The following is a 17,371-nucleotide window of genomic DNA, read 5'->3' on the forward strand; positions in this document are numbered from 1 at the left end:
ATCATTGGTCATACATAAAAACAAAAACAAAACCAAAAACACCTACTGCTATACAACTTTTACAAGTCCTTGCTTCATTTTTAGCTTGCTTAGCTCCAGTTTCTGCTACATGGTGGTAGAGAGGGTAAAACAGACATAGTAAGTGGCTTATTTGGGTAATGAAATCAAATGAGTGAAGTTGAGCATTTAGGAGGTACAATAGTAGCAAAATGATATGCTCCCAAGCCTTTAAAATGGAATGTTAACAGAAGAGACAGAGGCACTAAGTACTCAGTTTTACGAGCTTCATGTTGTAGTGCAGTTGTCAACAAACCTGCACCATGACCAACATTGGCCAAAAAAGAGGCATAAGAAGCAATGCTAGGGAATGAGCTGAGATGGAGGCTTGTAACCATGCAAGTTCTGCTTTTGCTCATAGCAGCAAAAACAAAACTCAGCTTGTGATGTGTTACTGCACTATTAATTGCTGACCTTAAAATACACTCCTACCCGCATGGGACTCATGATTTAGGCAGCTATTAGTTCTGGCTTTTCACTTGTTCTCTTCTCTTCTTGTGGAGAAGACAACATCCCATACAGAACACTGCTGAGGGAGCCTATGTACACTTAGGACTAATGGCTGAAGGATAACAGGATCCCAAAGTTTTAGCACAACTGAAATTACACTGTCAGATGGAAATATTTTCCTACCTGCCATGTATTCACAGTCAGAAAATTTTATCACAATTGCTTCTTTGAAGCTAACATACATCAAGTCTCCTATTTGCTTACTCAAAAATAGATAGTCATAAAAGCTACTATGACTAATTCTTCACTGGTAAGGCACAAGGCATGACACAAGAGAATGCCAGAGAAAGAAATGCATTTCTTTCAAAGCACTCTAAGTACTATCAAAAGGAAACCAAATCAATAATCTTCCCACTAATATCTTTTTAGACTAGCTCTTCTATGGCGTGGTTGCTAATCAAATAGTGATTTTTTTCTTCGGAGGCAGACTGACTGTATTTAAATAATGAGTAATGACTTAAATCCTAATTTCTTTCCTATCATTTATGTCAGTGAACTTATTATTAAAGTCTGAATTTCTGCACTGGAATAAGATGACAGAGGGAAACAGAGTCCGTAAAATGACAAGCAACATGAACAATGTAAAATTAATCACTGTTCTCTCCCTCTTCCTTCCAATACAAGGACACATGGGCATCAAAAGAAGCTAGAAGGAAGCAGTTCAAAACCAGCAAAAGAGTGTAATTAAGCCATTAAGCATTAAGCAATGCCTTGCTACAGGACAGTGCAAAGAACAAACATTTATTAAGACTCAACAAGCAACTGAAAATTTAATGGAAGAAAAATCCATTTAGGATTACTAACTATACAGAAGCTACATCTGGCTCAGAAAGTCCTTGAACAGGACACTTAGAGAATAATTGTGAAGTGTCACTATTCATATACATCTTCCCCACACCATCTGCTGCTGTACACTGGTGGAAGTATGACACTAGGCTGGGCCTTCAGTCTAGGCCTGTATGGTAGCTCTTGTATTTTTATATTAATGCATTTACTGGGTATCCCTCATAATCATTTTATGTCAGGTTTGCTATGTCCAACTTACAGTATTTCCTACAAAACAATGTTGCTAAATTTGCATCTTCAGAATTTGTCTCCTGTAGGCTATAGCTCTCCTACCTCAAGCAAGTCAATCATCCGTGTCATCTGAGAGTAGATGAGAACTCTGTGTCCTTGAGATTTCAGCCGTGTCAACAGGAGATCAAGAGCATGAAGTTTTCCACTGTCAGTGATCAGACTCTCTTTATCTAAGGAGAAAAGGAAGAAAAGCATGTAAGTAATAAAGCCAAAATAGCTACAAGCAACAAGTTAAGTTCTAAGTTTTGCTAGCACTTACTAAGGCAATGAGTTGCAATGAAAGAGACATCAACATCTCTCCTGGCTGACGCCCACAGTCATGCTGTCAACAGTAACTTTTGTTTGCAAGGATGGGACCATATGAATATACCTACTTTGCACAATCTCATCACAGATTCATCTCCTCATGAATACGAACTTAACCCTTTTTCGACAGTCATTTTCTCCTAAGGATTCATTCTAACCAGACCAGCAACCACAACATGTTGACAGTTGAAGACATTTCACACATTAAAATGCTGTCCTTTGGACGTTTGCTGCTACCTGTTGATAAACTTCAGGCTCATTCTTCAAATAGCTAGTTTCAAGACCAAACCCATCACTAACACAGTGAAAAACAGTTCTCTAGGTCACTGCAAATTAACTGCCCCTTCACAGCACTGCCTTTATTTTTTGTTTTCTTCCTTGCCATTCTTTTTTTTTTTTTCTGTTTAAGAAATGCTTCCAGATGGCAAACTTGTAAGTCTCTGCAGATATTATATTTTGTGTCTTCTCTATTTCAGCACTGCTCATGAAGTATTTTTCAGGAAGGAGATCTTCCTGTTTGTACATTCTGTACATAAACTTTGGTAAACAATACACTATGGTTGAAAGAGAATGAAGGGAAATTTTCTTCCAAAAAAATTATCTGTTGGAAAGGCCACTAATGATTCTTTATTCTTTGGGATGTCTGAATTTAGGTTTACAGCCAAAACGGAAAGTTGACAACTGCAGATCAGGCAGGCTAGTACAGAATCCAAATATTTTCAAATATCCAGCAGGTAACGCTTCTGCACAATTGTAGTTGCACAGAATAAATTAACTGGTGGGCTGCAGAAAATACAACTTGCTGTAAGGCACTGAACAGACTTGCACAATATTTTAAAATATATATATATGCAAAAATTAATTCGTCCATCTGAGCACCATGCATTTTAGCATAGTTAAAACCAAGTTCACGCTCATGGAAAAGATGAGTACAGATGAAAAATGGAAAACAGTGCTCCTAAAAATGCTCAGGAGCATTGCAGGCAACCAAGTCCCGTTGTGTCCACTTGCAGTGATATGGCACAGAGGGCTGGCTAAGTTTGATCCTCAGACATACAACCACAGGTTTACTGAGGAAATAGCAGAAAGGTCCTTCTTCTATACTTAATTCAAATGATTGTTTTGAAATCACACACCTAGGTTTAAGACTCCTTTCAGAAAGGCTAAAAAAAATTAGAAGTGTTCAGAAAAAAACATCTTCAAGAGTTCCGTGTGTTAAAAACTTTTCCTGTAGTGAGGGAGAACTGAAACTTCATCTATTTCAATTTTTCAAGGAGCAATTGGCAATACCCAAGATTCTTCTTTTGCACAAAGGTTTTCAACAACAGAACTTCATACTAGCAGAGAAAGGCCCAGGATCCAGTAATTTACATTACAACTGTAAAAACAGGACATGCTTCCCTCTTAACTTCCCAATAGAGGAAGAAACTAATGAGGAAAAGTTTTATGCAGAAACATGGCGGATTCTTCAACACTTCAGCATTTCAATCGAGATTTCTTTCCAAATTAAATTCTTTAACTTAAATATAAATAATAGGCCTGATGCTAGAATTACTGAAATCTCTATTAGGACATCAGAAGATGCTTCAGAGGATTAGGACATGAGAACTACTGCTTTTTGAATTGAGAAAACATTTGTGCTTCACTGCCTGTCTAGATATGCACTGTTTTCTTCTGATTTGTTCTCCCTTCATAAAGAAAGATCTCATTTGATGGAGATCTTATTGCTTTGCCAGAAGCGAGTACCCCATTACTTGAATCATTAGCAACTACCTCAAGGGATATGTCAACTGGAGAGCCAAGCCAAGTAAACACTGTAAGGGGAACTCAAGACCACAAGTCAAGCTGGCATTTCTATTAAGTGAAACTGCATATGACACACTCATCTCTAGAAGACAACTCATATTCAATTGCAGACAAATAGTTAATAATTTCATGCGTGTCTCTAAGTAAAACTAAGCTTTGAACTTAGGCAATTACACAAAAATGGAAATGACTTAGGGTTATTTAGGAATCCTTATTCATTTCATAAAATGTTATTCTTTCCGTTAAATCATAAAACCATGACATTTTGCTTTTATTCTGATTGGTCAACTTGTTATTTTGAAGTGAAGCAACATGGAAAGTCTAGATAAACAAATGAATATGATTATTAACCAAAAGCTGGAAGGAAACAGAGAACAAACAGGGACTGTTCAAAAATCAAACTAAACTGACTCAGATTAACATACTAAGTTTCCGAAAGCAAAATGCTACAGTTTTTCTCACACAGGCATGAATAGGTAGAATTAAGTTTTGGTAACTGGAAATGATGCGTGTCCTTTGCTGCTGGCTCCTTAGGTCTCCATTGTGTAAGTTACTATTTTTAAATTGCAATAAAATGCAAATTACAAGGGAAGAACTTATTTGTAGATGGTTTTACAGACTGAAAAGCTTGCAACTAGTTAATAGTTCATAATTAGTACAACATTTCAGCATCAGAGCTAGCTGCACTGATGAGAAAGTTTTTTTTCTGAGGAAAGCAAAATTAACAAAGCTAAAAAAAAAGATTTGTCATCTCTGGAAGAGAAAAATGTTTGACTTTAGCCTGGCAACTTAAGTGTGCTATCTTGATACCATTGTGTTTTCCAAACTGACTTTTTTGCAAGCTTAAAGCCTGCCACCTAGTGCTTCAAAGGACAAATTCTGTAAAGCTGTAACAAAAATTGTACTACTTTACTCCTCTGTCTTCAGAGAATACCACAATTTTTTAAGAAGTGTCTTCCATCCCTAGTTTTTACCATTGCTATTTCTCATCCCCTTTTACCTTGTGGAAAGAAAAAATTTTATTAAATGGGATTTCCAAAATTTGCAATTCTACATTTTAATCATCAGTGAAAGCTTCCAATAACAATATATTTTGTTTCTTTATTTAAATAGCATCATCAAAGGAACTTTTAAAATTTTAAACCAGTCAGGAGATGATGTCCTGGACTTCACCTCAAAGAAACTGTCCCCAGGATGCAATTTTGTTATCTTTTTCAGCACTGACAGATGACAAACAATTGACAACCAGACAAAAAGACAGTAACTCTGAAATCATACTCTATGGTTTTTAATCTGAAAAACGTTCCTGCCTCTGGCCATGGACAATAATTATCTACAAGAACATACTATGGGATCCTACGGCATGGGAAGAACAGTTAGAAATGATTATGACTTGGAATAACCCCAGTCAGGAGCACTGGCCGATGACTGCAGCTGGGCTCGCAGCTCTCTGGAGAATGAGAAAGTGCCTCTGGACATGCAAAATGCAGAGGAAAGAGAGATAAAGTCTGGGTTCCAGTTGACACCCCTGGTTCCCCTCCCGACAGTCTGCACAGCACAATAGGGTCAGTGAGGAGCTAGCTGGCTCTCACAGTAAACAGCCAGCGAGGCCGGTGCTTTTTATCGATGCTAAAAGGACTCAGACACTTCCTGCCATTTAATCCAGGACCATTTTTCTTTCAAAGAACAGGAAAAGCCTCCAGAGATTCCCACAGTGATCGCAGCTGAGCCTGCTGCCAGGGTACTGGGAACGCCGAGTCTGGGACAGGATAGATCAGGGTTAGGAGAGAGAGGTTTCCCCTTTGTTCCTGTCACCTATTTACCATGGACCTTCACACCTACAGTTCCATTTTCCACTTGCTAGACTTCAGCCTTGCAAATGGCTTCTTCAGCATGTCAGTCACTTTCTGTAATGCATCATGCCTGCTCCTGCACATATAAACACAGCTGTTGTTGTGGTATGTGCCCTCTCCTCTTAGTGTAAGTTTAGGTTTTAATGCAACTTTCCACCTAATTAAAATACAGTTGTATGAAACTACTTTTTTTCATCCACTTTTAGCTCCAACACTTCCCAAATGAAGCCAGCTTACATAAAACACTCATCCAAATGATGTTCTTTTGATTCTTCCTTGTGCTTTGAAAACAATTTGTCAAAACTTGCACATATTCACTCATTCCTGTAAGTTTCTTGTACCCTATCTTTATTCCTCTATAAATTTTTGTTGATGACTAAGTTATCAGTCTCTTCATGGAAAAGCAGCCCTCTAATCCTATGTTGGCTACTTTTCTTCAATTCTCTATTAATATCTTCTGTCTTAATTTATCCCTTCATTATTTCCCTCCTTTCTGCTGCAGTGATTCATCTTCTAATAACTGATAAACAATTCCATGAATTCCTGAAGAAAGGAAACTACAAATCAGTGATTAAACATTAATCTAGTGCAAACTGCAAAAATGGTTTCTCTACTAGGTAGATACAAATGTGCAAGTTCTTCAAATAACTCTGTGTACTTATGAGGTACCTTCATAAACCGGACTGTAGCAAGCAAAAGGCCATTTTTCTTTTACTGTACTAACTTCCCCTGCCAAACATCCTTGACCCAAAAGGGTCTGGGAATAACTTAGGATCTGGCAGTGTAAGCTGTTTTTCCTCTTGGCTATCTCTCAAATCTCGAGTGCTTTCTGCAGAATTTTGTTCACTGTTCAGGACCATCTTCCAACAACTAAATCGTGTCCAGTCCATGAAAGTCACTGCAGTACTGGCAATCAAATTCCAGCAAATCTTTAGCTACTTTAGCCTATTTCCAGGAAAAAAGTGTCATGCATTTACACAATGGTATCATTTTCTCACTTTACTAGGAAGTATGAATAAGTCATCTTTATTTCAACTGGAACTCAATAGTCCCCCATCTTGTTTTCTAAGAAAATTTCCTCCGAACTTGGTGCCCATACCTGTCCTGCTCCTGGTAGACTGCTACAAGCAGTCTTTATCCTTTCACTAGGAAAACCAACAAAAGTTCTTTGATCAATACAAAAGTCTTCCAATACACCAGGAGGCAAGCTATGATCATTACTTTTCCTGCAATTTTCTTATCTCCAACCTCAAGGTAGTATTTGGTTGTGAGAGTAGACTGCACTTTATTTATCAAATTTACCTCTTTCAAGAGGCTTTGAAGACTGACATGCAAAGAGAGGTTTACTGCTGACAAAGGATGTGAAATCGGTGCATTTTAAGATACAGGGGTTAATTTTCACTTAAGATGAGCAAGCAAAACACAAAACAGTAAGCAAGCAGCATGACCTCCAAAGAGCAGATGGCCTTACTTATCTCATCCCTCTGCCATGACAACCTCCAAACTTACCTGGTATCCTGATAAAAGACCAGCCGTTCTGAGGCCTGATTCCCAACAGTCCTCCTGGATATTCTGGGAAGAACTGGGAGCATTGCTTCAGCCAGTCAGCTGCTAGTTCAGGGGCTCCATTGACTACACACTGCTTTGCTTCAAGACTTCCTCCTTCCCTTAGTGCCCTGCGCTCATATTCTGCGCTTCGATCGTTGCAATAGAACTCTAGTGGCACAGCTGTTACCTATGAGTAAAATCATAATTGACATTCTTATTCAGGTTGTCCTCATCCCCTTCCCCAAATTCCCAGTTCAGTTACCTTCCCAGTGGTTCAAATTTTAAAAGCCAAATTATTACTGATGTATACAAATAGAAAACAACCTTAAACTGGTTTACAATAAGGGAAGATGTAACATCTTTCCACCCCACAAAAAAAGCCTCAAGAATGATATGACAAACCATTTGCATTTTGATACAGTGTTTTGTGCTAATTCCTACACAACTGATAGCAAAGCTGAGAGTAAAAGAATAATATCCTTGCTGCATTTTGCCTACATTTCTTTTTATTTTTTTTTTATTTCTGCCCTTCACAATCAAGTATTTACCTAGCAGAGATTGAAACTTTACGTGCAGTGAAAGAAGCACCTTACTATTGCAGCTTTTACGTTTTGGAAGGGGGAGGAATTTCTTATTCAGGCTTACTCTGGTATGATGCAACTGATTGCTACAAATTGAGAATAATATACATAACATTATAGCACGTCAATAAAAACCTTCTAATGGCTTAACTAAATGCTAAGCAGTGAAACAGCAACAATTTTTCATACTGTACTTTAGAACTGCATGATGGAGCATCCCATACCTCAGGACAGGCTGCCTGCTGTCTTAGATGCTAGCTACTCTTCTCTGGACATACACCAGCTAACACAAGGCAAGAGACATTAAGCAAGATCTTCTTGATGAAAGCCTGTGGTCTACTCCTGGTTTACAGGAGCTCTTCTCGTAAGAATAAATTCATCTTGCTAACAGTTACCTTTGTAAGGGCTGCTCTCTTGTTTAAAAAGATTCATGAGCAAAATGATAGGACATACTGAAACAAAACCCAAAAAGCACACAGAATCTTAGCAACAATTGTAAAGCCATTGTTCTGCAAGATGCCAAGAGCTATTTTTATTCCAGAATGGCTTATAGCTCTACATGCAGTCGCATGCAGCACTGCAAAGTGAAAGGCACTGCGTTAAGTAAGGCTTTATACACATTTCCACCACTCGCTAGATAGTGCTGGAGCTGATGCTATCTTGTACTGCCACCTGCAGTCAAAATATAGGACTGTCTTTTGTGTGAAAGGGCAAAACCTCTCACAATTCAGTTCAAATCTTGTTGCCTCAACACTGATGACCACTGCAAACTATGGTAGAGAACTGCATTGTTTCCTTTAAGGACACTATTAACCATAACATTTCTGTTTGGATTTCCTTACTAGAAAGACTGGAACAAACACTCTTCCAAGCACAGGCAATCTGTAATACCTCACCTAAAGGAAGAACTATTAGGAGTCAATCTTGAGATGAAGTCTGCCTCAGTGCAACTTCTGCATTAACACGAACAAAGCTTCCCACACAGGAGGGAATAACACCTGTGTGACACTGACTAACATCTGATGATATCAGACCATTTTCACCGTCAGCTCCACTTTTTTTTTAATGCACACACACGCTAATTTGGAGCTCTGCATCTTTTACATTGCATAAAAAAACAAAACAAAAAAAACATTCTGAAACAGGTCAAAAAAGTCTTCCATTTAAGCTTGTTCATGTTCCTACTCTTACCATGGCCCTTTTGCCATGGCTCTTTTTTTTGTTTCAGTTTCATTTTTGTGGTTTTACTTGTAATAAAAGGTTGGATACACTCCTTAGTACTAACCTATCCTTTATCAACATATTCTTGGCAAATCCACAGAATGCAAGTCATGGCTCAGAAATATATCCCAAATTAGGGTGATAGGGATATACGAATGTATTACCACTTTTAATGCAGTAGCTTAGTAATTTTAAAACATTTCCTGCATTTATCTCCACGCACAGTTAATCCTTCAGACATTATGAGATTCCCCAAACCACTTCTCCCTGCAATACCTGTGACACACTGGGCTCTGTTAAACTGCTAACCTAAATCAAACCATATTACTTTAAAATTAATAAATCAGCTTCCTAACAAGAATACAAGATCCATCTTCTAACTTATTTTGGGGGAACTGAGGCCTATCTGTACTCAGGAAAACAGCCCCTATAGAAAGAAAACTACGGTGCTAAATACCCCCTCTCCACTAGTCACCCCCACCCCGATAGCTGCTACATAAACATACGCTCCTATTTCTATTATTCGCTCCATTAACTTCCCAAAATTCATCGCAGGTCAAACAACAACAGAAGGCTATAGTTTCTGAGAACATATGTGCTCTTTCTGCTGTTTCAAGTCTTGTGCACTCCTGCCAAAAGTTTCTAACAAGCGTAAAATTAAGCCTTTGTATTCCTAGAAACAAAAAGCCATGCCTGCACTTAATCATTTTTCTACACCAGCCAAGACAAAAACAAGTAACTTTTATTCAGTTGAATAAATGTCAGATAGATCTCTCCTTGCCTTTCCCTTCCCCTTCAAACCCAGCCTTCTGAGCCCCTCTCTTCCTTGCCTAACATATAGGCAGTATTCAACACATTCTTCAAAAGTAATTCAATTTTGAGCACAAAAAGTGACAAATCAAAGGACTGAAATTTGAAGGAGAAGGGATTTCTACAATTTGCTTTCAGAATAACTGCTTGTCCTTAAACCTTGAAGGTAGCATGTTGTGACCGGGAGGCGGTATGAGACTTTGGAAAAAGTTGGGTTCCTGGCCCCTAGAACTGAAGGATATCAATTCAGCTCAAGGAGCAGTATATAGGTGATAAGCTGTCCTAGATGCCATCCTCCCTTCTTCAGACGCCGAGATATTATACATATATGTAGCCACATCTGATCAAGCTGCAGCAACAACATCAGTACTGGTTAAAGAATGTAACATCTGGATGGTCTCGCAATAAAAGTCTTCTGCTATTGACCTGGTTTTGTATATACAAATAGCATTAAAATTCCTCTCTAAATGATAGGGATTTTATTGGCCTGATACTGCTTCAAAGTAACTGGAAGCAGATGTCCTCGTTCTTAGTCCCACTGACACCCACTTTTCAGTTAAGGTAGGGCTCTCCCTCAAGAGCAGAGGGTTGACCAGGAGAGTCCTGAGTATGTGACAGTATATGGGTAAAAAATTGTAACATTAATTATTTCCTGCAGGAGAGAGAAAGTTTTTTGTGTTTTATTTGAACATGAAGCAATGCAAGATAAGTCTATTACATAAATTTTCATTTGTTGATTTGGAGTTTATCATTTACATTACTTAATTCACCAGACTACGCTGAGAACAGCACATAACAACATGGTAAAGAAAAAGAAAAATCTAGGGGGGGAATCTACCAAACTAACTACACACTGCCTACTTGGTGGTGCACAGCTTCAGCTTTCCTGTAGAACTTTATATCTCACCCAGCATGCTATAAAATCTAACACTGTGTGGCATCCAGGGCATGTTTATCTTACTTTTAGCTGTTTCCTCAAAACTAATGTTCATCCACACGATTAGGAGAAACAGTGTTCAGTGATTTATCTTTTAGCGAGAGCATGGGTCAGAACCTCCTTTTTTACAAAAGGTTATTCTGAAGGTGGAAACTCTCTATAGATATGCTTATCTATTATGATGACAAATGGTAGATTCAAGCCCAGATTTGAATCATAAGTACATTTTGTTCAGTTTTGCCAAGATCTAGCAACACAGAATTAAAACAATAGCCATAGACTTATGAGGGTCTCTTGTGTCAGCCAAGGAAACTTCAGCTAAAGTAATTTCAAAATTTGGTTAATAGTTGATAGATAATCCCAAGCAGTACCACTTAATACCCAGGAGATTTAGGAAATGGCAACTCAGTCCTGATATACCACAATTTAGTGTTTCATTTTTGGAGCATAAGCTCATGCAACTAGAGAAACTGAACATCCTTTTCAAAAAAAGTCCTCATCCCCCTTTGTCATCAGAGTTGACCAAACAATCATCCCAATCAATTTATATCATACCTACACCCCCTTCAGATTATATGGAGATAAAAAAAATCTACTTCACGATCTCTTCTACAATTTTACTGCTTTTGGTATTAGGAAAGAAAGTGAAATCTATGTATCTCAGAATAACTCCTGTTGGGTGCATCTCACAACTTTCCTTTTCCCTTCAGTACCCATTGCAGTCATTTCCCCTATGAAGTGACTTCCCCTATGAAAAAAGCACTATAGAATACGGTAGCAAAAGGATATCCTCACAACAATTTTACCCAACCAAAAGAAAGTAATAGATCATCCTGTTCCTAAGACACAATTCTAACAAGATTTAAAACACAATAGAAAATACATAATTTACAACTTAACTTGGACTTACCCGTGGGCTGGCTATGCACAGGAAGGACGGCAGCTCAGTCACCTGGCAGCACCGTACACATGAGGTAGCTGATCTCCTTCGATGTATGACATGATCTGAATAGCCAGTAACTGCTTTACAGTGGCTACTGAACACAAGGTTCTAAAAACAAAATTAAAATTAAGAAGTTATTAGGTCTGTAACGAAAAACTCCTCTCAAATCTTGTAACCACCTATGAAAAAGACAGGAAAAGAACATTCACCAAGTATTTCTCTTGGAAAGAGGAAACTCTATGTATCTTCCGCAGTGACAACGTACAGATCTCTGAGCAATTATCAGAACTCTTGCAATGGCTGAAATCAGAATAGCTCATACTCATATTTGCCTTTATGCTCTATTGGAACTAGAAACAAGTTTTTCCTTTTTTGAACCCTTTGACCTTAGCTTTTCTAATGAAGGAAGTACAGGAATATTCTAATAGATCCGACCCTAAAACCATTTTCTGGCTGTTCTTTTATCTATTCCAAAGAATGGTCAAAATGAAATTTGGCAGGAAAAAAAATTAAGACACTAAGTAACCTTAGGCTGGTGTCTCTGTACTTTCATTTTTTCCAGCCTTTCCTTATCTTCCTGAGCAAAATGGCTTTGAATTTTATCTTAAAGACTTCCAAGGTGCTGGCATGATTACTGACACAGATCAACATACCCGCGTGTAAAACTTGGAATTTGCAAGAGGATCAATGTCCTTTTCATACAGCAAAACACACTGATCGTCTCAAGTGACAAACGGGGGCATTTCATTTATGTTGCAGTTTAAATCAATAAGAGTTATTTGAGGACGCTCTACTCTACACAGAAAAGTAACAGAAAACAAAACTAGATTTTCTTTGCTTGCATCAGTTACTATATTTCCTTCTTTATTGTAAATATCCATATCAAGCAATGAAATAAACTGCTTATAGACTAAGCCATTCTTGCTACTTAGTTTTTATTCTAACTTTTCTATATTGATATCAACCAATTGTTATATCATACATAACTATGACAGCAAGAACACGAGACCATTATTCTCAATTCTAGAGGAAGCAAGCAATAAAAAGAAACATTAAGAGATAAATTATCTGCTGTCTTCGTGACAATTTTAGCAGTTCACTTAAGTAAAATGTAAGCAACACCTAAAGCTTCCATATTGTTCTGCCCCAGCTCCTAATGCGCCAAAATTAATTTCATAAGACTTTTAATTTCCAGAGTCTCCCAATTTTCCAAAATTGCAGTCTGAAGTTCTAAACATCAAGCCATATGTCTATCATCTCATACTCAAGAATGTGTATATCCACTGTATGTCAAAAATGCTAGAAAACATCCAAACATCCACAGCGGCAGCCTATTAGAGACCACGCATTCTTGGCCCTTTCTATTTCCAGATGCAAATGCACTGGACGAGAAGCAGATGGCTAGCATGCAGGTGAGGCCACTAGTTCAAATTAATACACCACAGGTAGACCTGTACATTGATATGGTTAGTTAACAGTTAAAAAAAAAAAAAGGCGAATAGGGTAATGAGGATTACAGTGTATGCAGGAGACAAGCATAATCTTTTGTAATCTCCTGACAAGGGAGACAAATACTCTTACTGTATATATGTGCTAGCACCACCTATGCAATACAATCAGTCAATCCCAGCACGTAGGCACATCTTTCAGCTGCTGCCAGTGCCACTTGTGGTCTAGCAAAAAGAAAGTTCCGACTCTGACTGAACATCTGCTCCTCCACATAAGAGGTGGGAACAGAAAAACCTGACAATAGACTTTCACTGACACTCAGCAGGGCTAAAAAGCACAGGTCAAAGCTTGGGCCACACTGGTTAATGTGAACAGATCCCAAGCACAGGCACTTACTCAGCTGGCAATTCTTTACCAGTAACGCTGCCTTAAGCAGCAACTGGTTCCCATGTTAACTCCCTTCCCTGCTGAGCTCCCTCTTCTTGTTGGCATAGCTGTCTACATATTAAAAACCTGGTCAAGATGAAAACAAACCCTTGCTTGTCTACTCTATGTTACTTTTGTGAACCTTTTCACCCCTAGCAAACCCTTCCTTGGCAACAGCAAGCTACTAGACAGGCTCAGAAGAGCTGCTTCAAGTTAAACCCACTTTCTTCCCTGGCCCACATACAGGGGATGTAGCTGATTTTATGCTACGAATCAGCATTGCATGCAGTCACAAAAGGTTTCCACTACATCTTATGAGAGCAAGAATCGGTATACTGACAGTGGTTGTTAGAGGGGTTTGTTACCTTCATTTCTTGGAAGGTGAAGGAACAAGAAATGGATAGAGAGGAAGCTAACAAACTGCAATTCCAAACCTTGCAAAAGAATGCAAATTTGTTATTTAATTCTCTTTTGAAAGCCAACATCAAAAAGTCAAAGATGGCTCCTGCCCAACTAGAATTACACAGGAAGAAACAAAGGGAAAACTTCCAAGGATGCACCCCAAATAGCAAACATTATTTTTATATACACACGTTATTAGAAGCAGTTCTTGCACAGGGGCATAAATCTACTTTTCAGCTTCCTGTGCACAAATCATGAGAACCATCCCTCTGTGAATGCCCTGACATACTCAGCCATTAAGCATTCATGAACAGAGCAGACACCAGATATAACGGGGACAGTGGAAAGCAGCTTGCCGTCAGTCACACGCATGGAAAAGCCTGGATAAGGTTACAGAGGAGAACACAGGCACAGCTCTAAAACGGATCATATGCCTTAGTACAACAAAGCCAAGCACCTACGAAGAGGACTGTTAAAACAAACATGAATGTACACGTCCACTGCAACTATGCAATCAAAGTAATTGTTGAAAGAGGCTTTCCTACAGTGCAGAAGGGGCTGCACAAAAACATGGGCTATGGCTACCAGAACTGTCCAAAGCATGTTGACACTTCTAAGTTTTTACTGAAAGAAAATGGAAAGCAAAGGAGAGAAGGGTTCACCTCAGTAGATTTCATGTTAATTTAACTCAGCATATACAAATTAATACACACATGTGGAGGCGCTAAGGGGAATGAAGAGACCTCACATTGTGAGGCATTTCTGTATTTACGTGAAGAAATTCTACTATCTTTAGACAGATGTTACTTCAATTTTGGAGAGTTGTGTTTTTTTTTTTTTTTTGGTCTGCTGACTTATTATTGTAGTTTGCCTCTTATATCGGAAATGCTGATCTGAGCAGTTAAGAAAAGCCTTTCCAGATTTATGCCATTTCCTTTTTCCTCTGTTTTTTCCCCCTCCTCACTCCTTACATGTTACTATCTTGCAGAGCCCTAAATGAAGCCTCAAAGAACTTTACGCTGCAAATTTCTTTCAATTTTACTATGTTACGAAGCCCTAGATGAAGCCTCAGAAAACTTTACACTGAAACTTTCTTGGGCCAAGATAAAAAACATTAGAGTTCATTTTCACTCATGAAGACGTGTGCTGTTAAAAGAAAGACGAGAAGGGCTACTTGTTTTTCATCTCTCCTTCTAGTTTTGTGTATGTTAAAATCTTACATATGTAAGCTGTGCAAACAACTGTGCAAACATATTAACTTATTTTAAAGTGACTTCAGGTGGTAATTTGTCTATAATGAAGGTTAGAAAAGTTCTAAGGAATGTAACTGTAGTGCTAAACTTCCTTCAGATTTACTAGGGTCATCACAAGTGTGCTGTATTGCCCAAACTGATGAACTTTACTCCTCAGCTGCCTGTTTTTTGTGTAAAAGCCACATGAGTGAAAACAGCAATATCACTAGGACTCCCAGAGACACAGGTAATCGGCTTTGTGATTTGGAGAAACAAAACTATATGATAAAGACCTGCCAGGCTGTGGTACAGGTGGGTCTGCAGGTGAGTCACTTGCTTTTCATTTCATTGTTAGTAATAAAAGATAGATTTGCATATTCCAGAACTGTCATCTGTAACGTAAACCCACCTTCTGTTCTGTAAGAAAACGTTATTATTTTCATTTTGATACTTACATACACTAACCCAAAGGATACATGAAGACCTAGATTGCCTTTCTACATATGAAAAAATGAACGCTACCTTCTGTAAGTGCATACAATGACACCATCTACTTACTACTCCTTTACTGTTGGGCTGTAATATTTATGACAAGACCCAAGTTTTCCTTGGCCATACCCATGAGAGCGCACAGCTACAGTACAGTTTCAGATATACAAGCATTACAGACAGCACACGAATGCCTGAATGTAATCTTAATACACACATACATATATATACATATATTTCTTTCAATGAAATCCATAGTGTAGACATTTCATCAAGCTAGATAAGGAATCATGGAATATTTAAACACCAGCACAGTCAGAGTTAACTGGCATACACACTCAGTTGGCTTGCTCTTTGTTTGATAACTAGGACTCATTCTGTTGGCTTTGCTGTTAACACTGCAAAACATGACACCAAGCCCAAGGTTGCTTTCCTACTGCTTATGCATCTTCTATTTCAACTTCCTCTACACGCTATTCAATTGAATTCTGGCTATCTCCTTTCCCTTTCCAGGCTCATGAAGAGAAGCAATATTCCCCAGAGAAAATTGGCAAGATCTCACTGTTTCAGAAAAGATTATTTTTTTTAACTGTATGTATGCTAACTGCCACTAACGGAGAATTTCAACTGTACCCCAAATGCTTACCAACCCTGTGCTGCTCTTTTTGTGAACTTCCTTTTTATATTGTGAAATAAGTTGATGCATTTATAACTCAGGAGACCAACAACAATTTAGTCATAAGGAGACAAAACAGTCACACACACTGTAGGCAAAGGCTTAGAGAAAATGACCTTGCATTACACAGTAAGATGAACACATTTGGAATTTACTAGCCAGCAGTAGAAGCAAGTACCAGAATATACAGACAACCATTGATAATGCTTGTCCATCAACTCCGAAGCACTACTGAAGTCTCTGCTTATCTGCATATCTTTTAATACATTGCTGCAACAAGGTATTGAATTTGAGAAAAGACCTGATTTCAGACTGAAAATAAGCATCTTATATGTAAAAAAATCAAACAACAAAATCTTAAGCTTACATGTAGAATCCATCCCTGATAAATCATGCATCTAGTTCTCCTACTGAAGTAATATTTTAAGACCTCTAATTCAGCTACTTTATTTTTACATAACAAGTTTTGAAATGTATCACTATAGAGGAGAAAGACAGCAGTCAAAGCACTTTCCTGTTCAGCACCCCAAACTTCATTAGCTGCATCTGATTAAAGGTTGGATTAGATGATCTTAGAGGTCTTTTCCAACCTGAATGAATCTATGATACAACAGGTAAGAGAGCACACTAATAAAATCATCTTGTTCAAAAGTTTATGCTTTCATCCATTTTGTAAGGATGGAAAGTTTCTGAGCATTCCTCCCACCTGAGGATTTGCTAATGTCCCCAGATCACAGAGATTTTGCTTACCTGCAGCAAAGTGCAGCTGTGCAAGTTAGGGAAAGACAGTGGGAAATTTACATCAAGCAAGAAATCCTTGTTCTTTAGACAATGTGAGCCCTGCTGTTTCTCTCTTTCTGGATCCATCCAAGAACGCAGGTGATGGAGCCTGTATGAGGCTTTCAGAGACAGGTAAAGAGCTAACCATCTGAAATAAAACACAGTAGATATATTTATTCACTGTTTTGTGAAAGAAAGGCTTGAATTTACTTCACAACATAATTCTATTTGACACAAACATTTTTTTTTCCATAAATTCAGGCTTACA

General features: G+C 38.2%; 1 protein-coding gene across 1 annotated transcript in view; it reads right to left on the reverse strand.

Moving 5' to 3' along the window:
- Window positions 1–17,371, reverse strand: part of INO80 (INO80 complex ATPase subunit) — a 66,635-nt gene that overhangs the window by 17,538 nt on the left and 31,726 nt on the right. The window contains exons 24-27 of the mRNA XM_068683854.1: window positions 17,074–17,251; window positions 11,617–11,757; window positions 7,119–7,344; window positions 1,687–1,814 (exon numbers count right to left, since the gene is read on the reverse strand). Of these exons, the coding sequence (XP_068539955.1) occupies window positions 1,687–1,814; window positions 7,119–7,344; window positions 11,617–11,757; window positions 17,074–17,251 (673 nt within the window). The remainder of the gene's footprint in view (window positions 1–1,686; window positions 1,815–7,118; window positions 7,345–11,616; window positions 11,758–17,073; window positions 17,252–17,371) is intronic.

Source organism: Anas acuta, chromosome 5 (genome assembly GCF_963932015.1).
Source record: "Anas acuta chromosome 5, bAnaAcu1.1, whole genome shotgun sequence".
In the NCBI taxonomy this organism is placed as follows: Eukaryota; Metazoa; Chordata; class Aves; order Anseriformes; family Anatidae; genus Anas; species Anas acuta.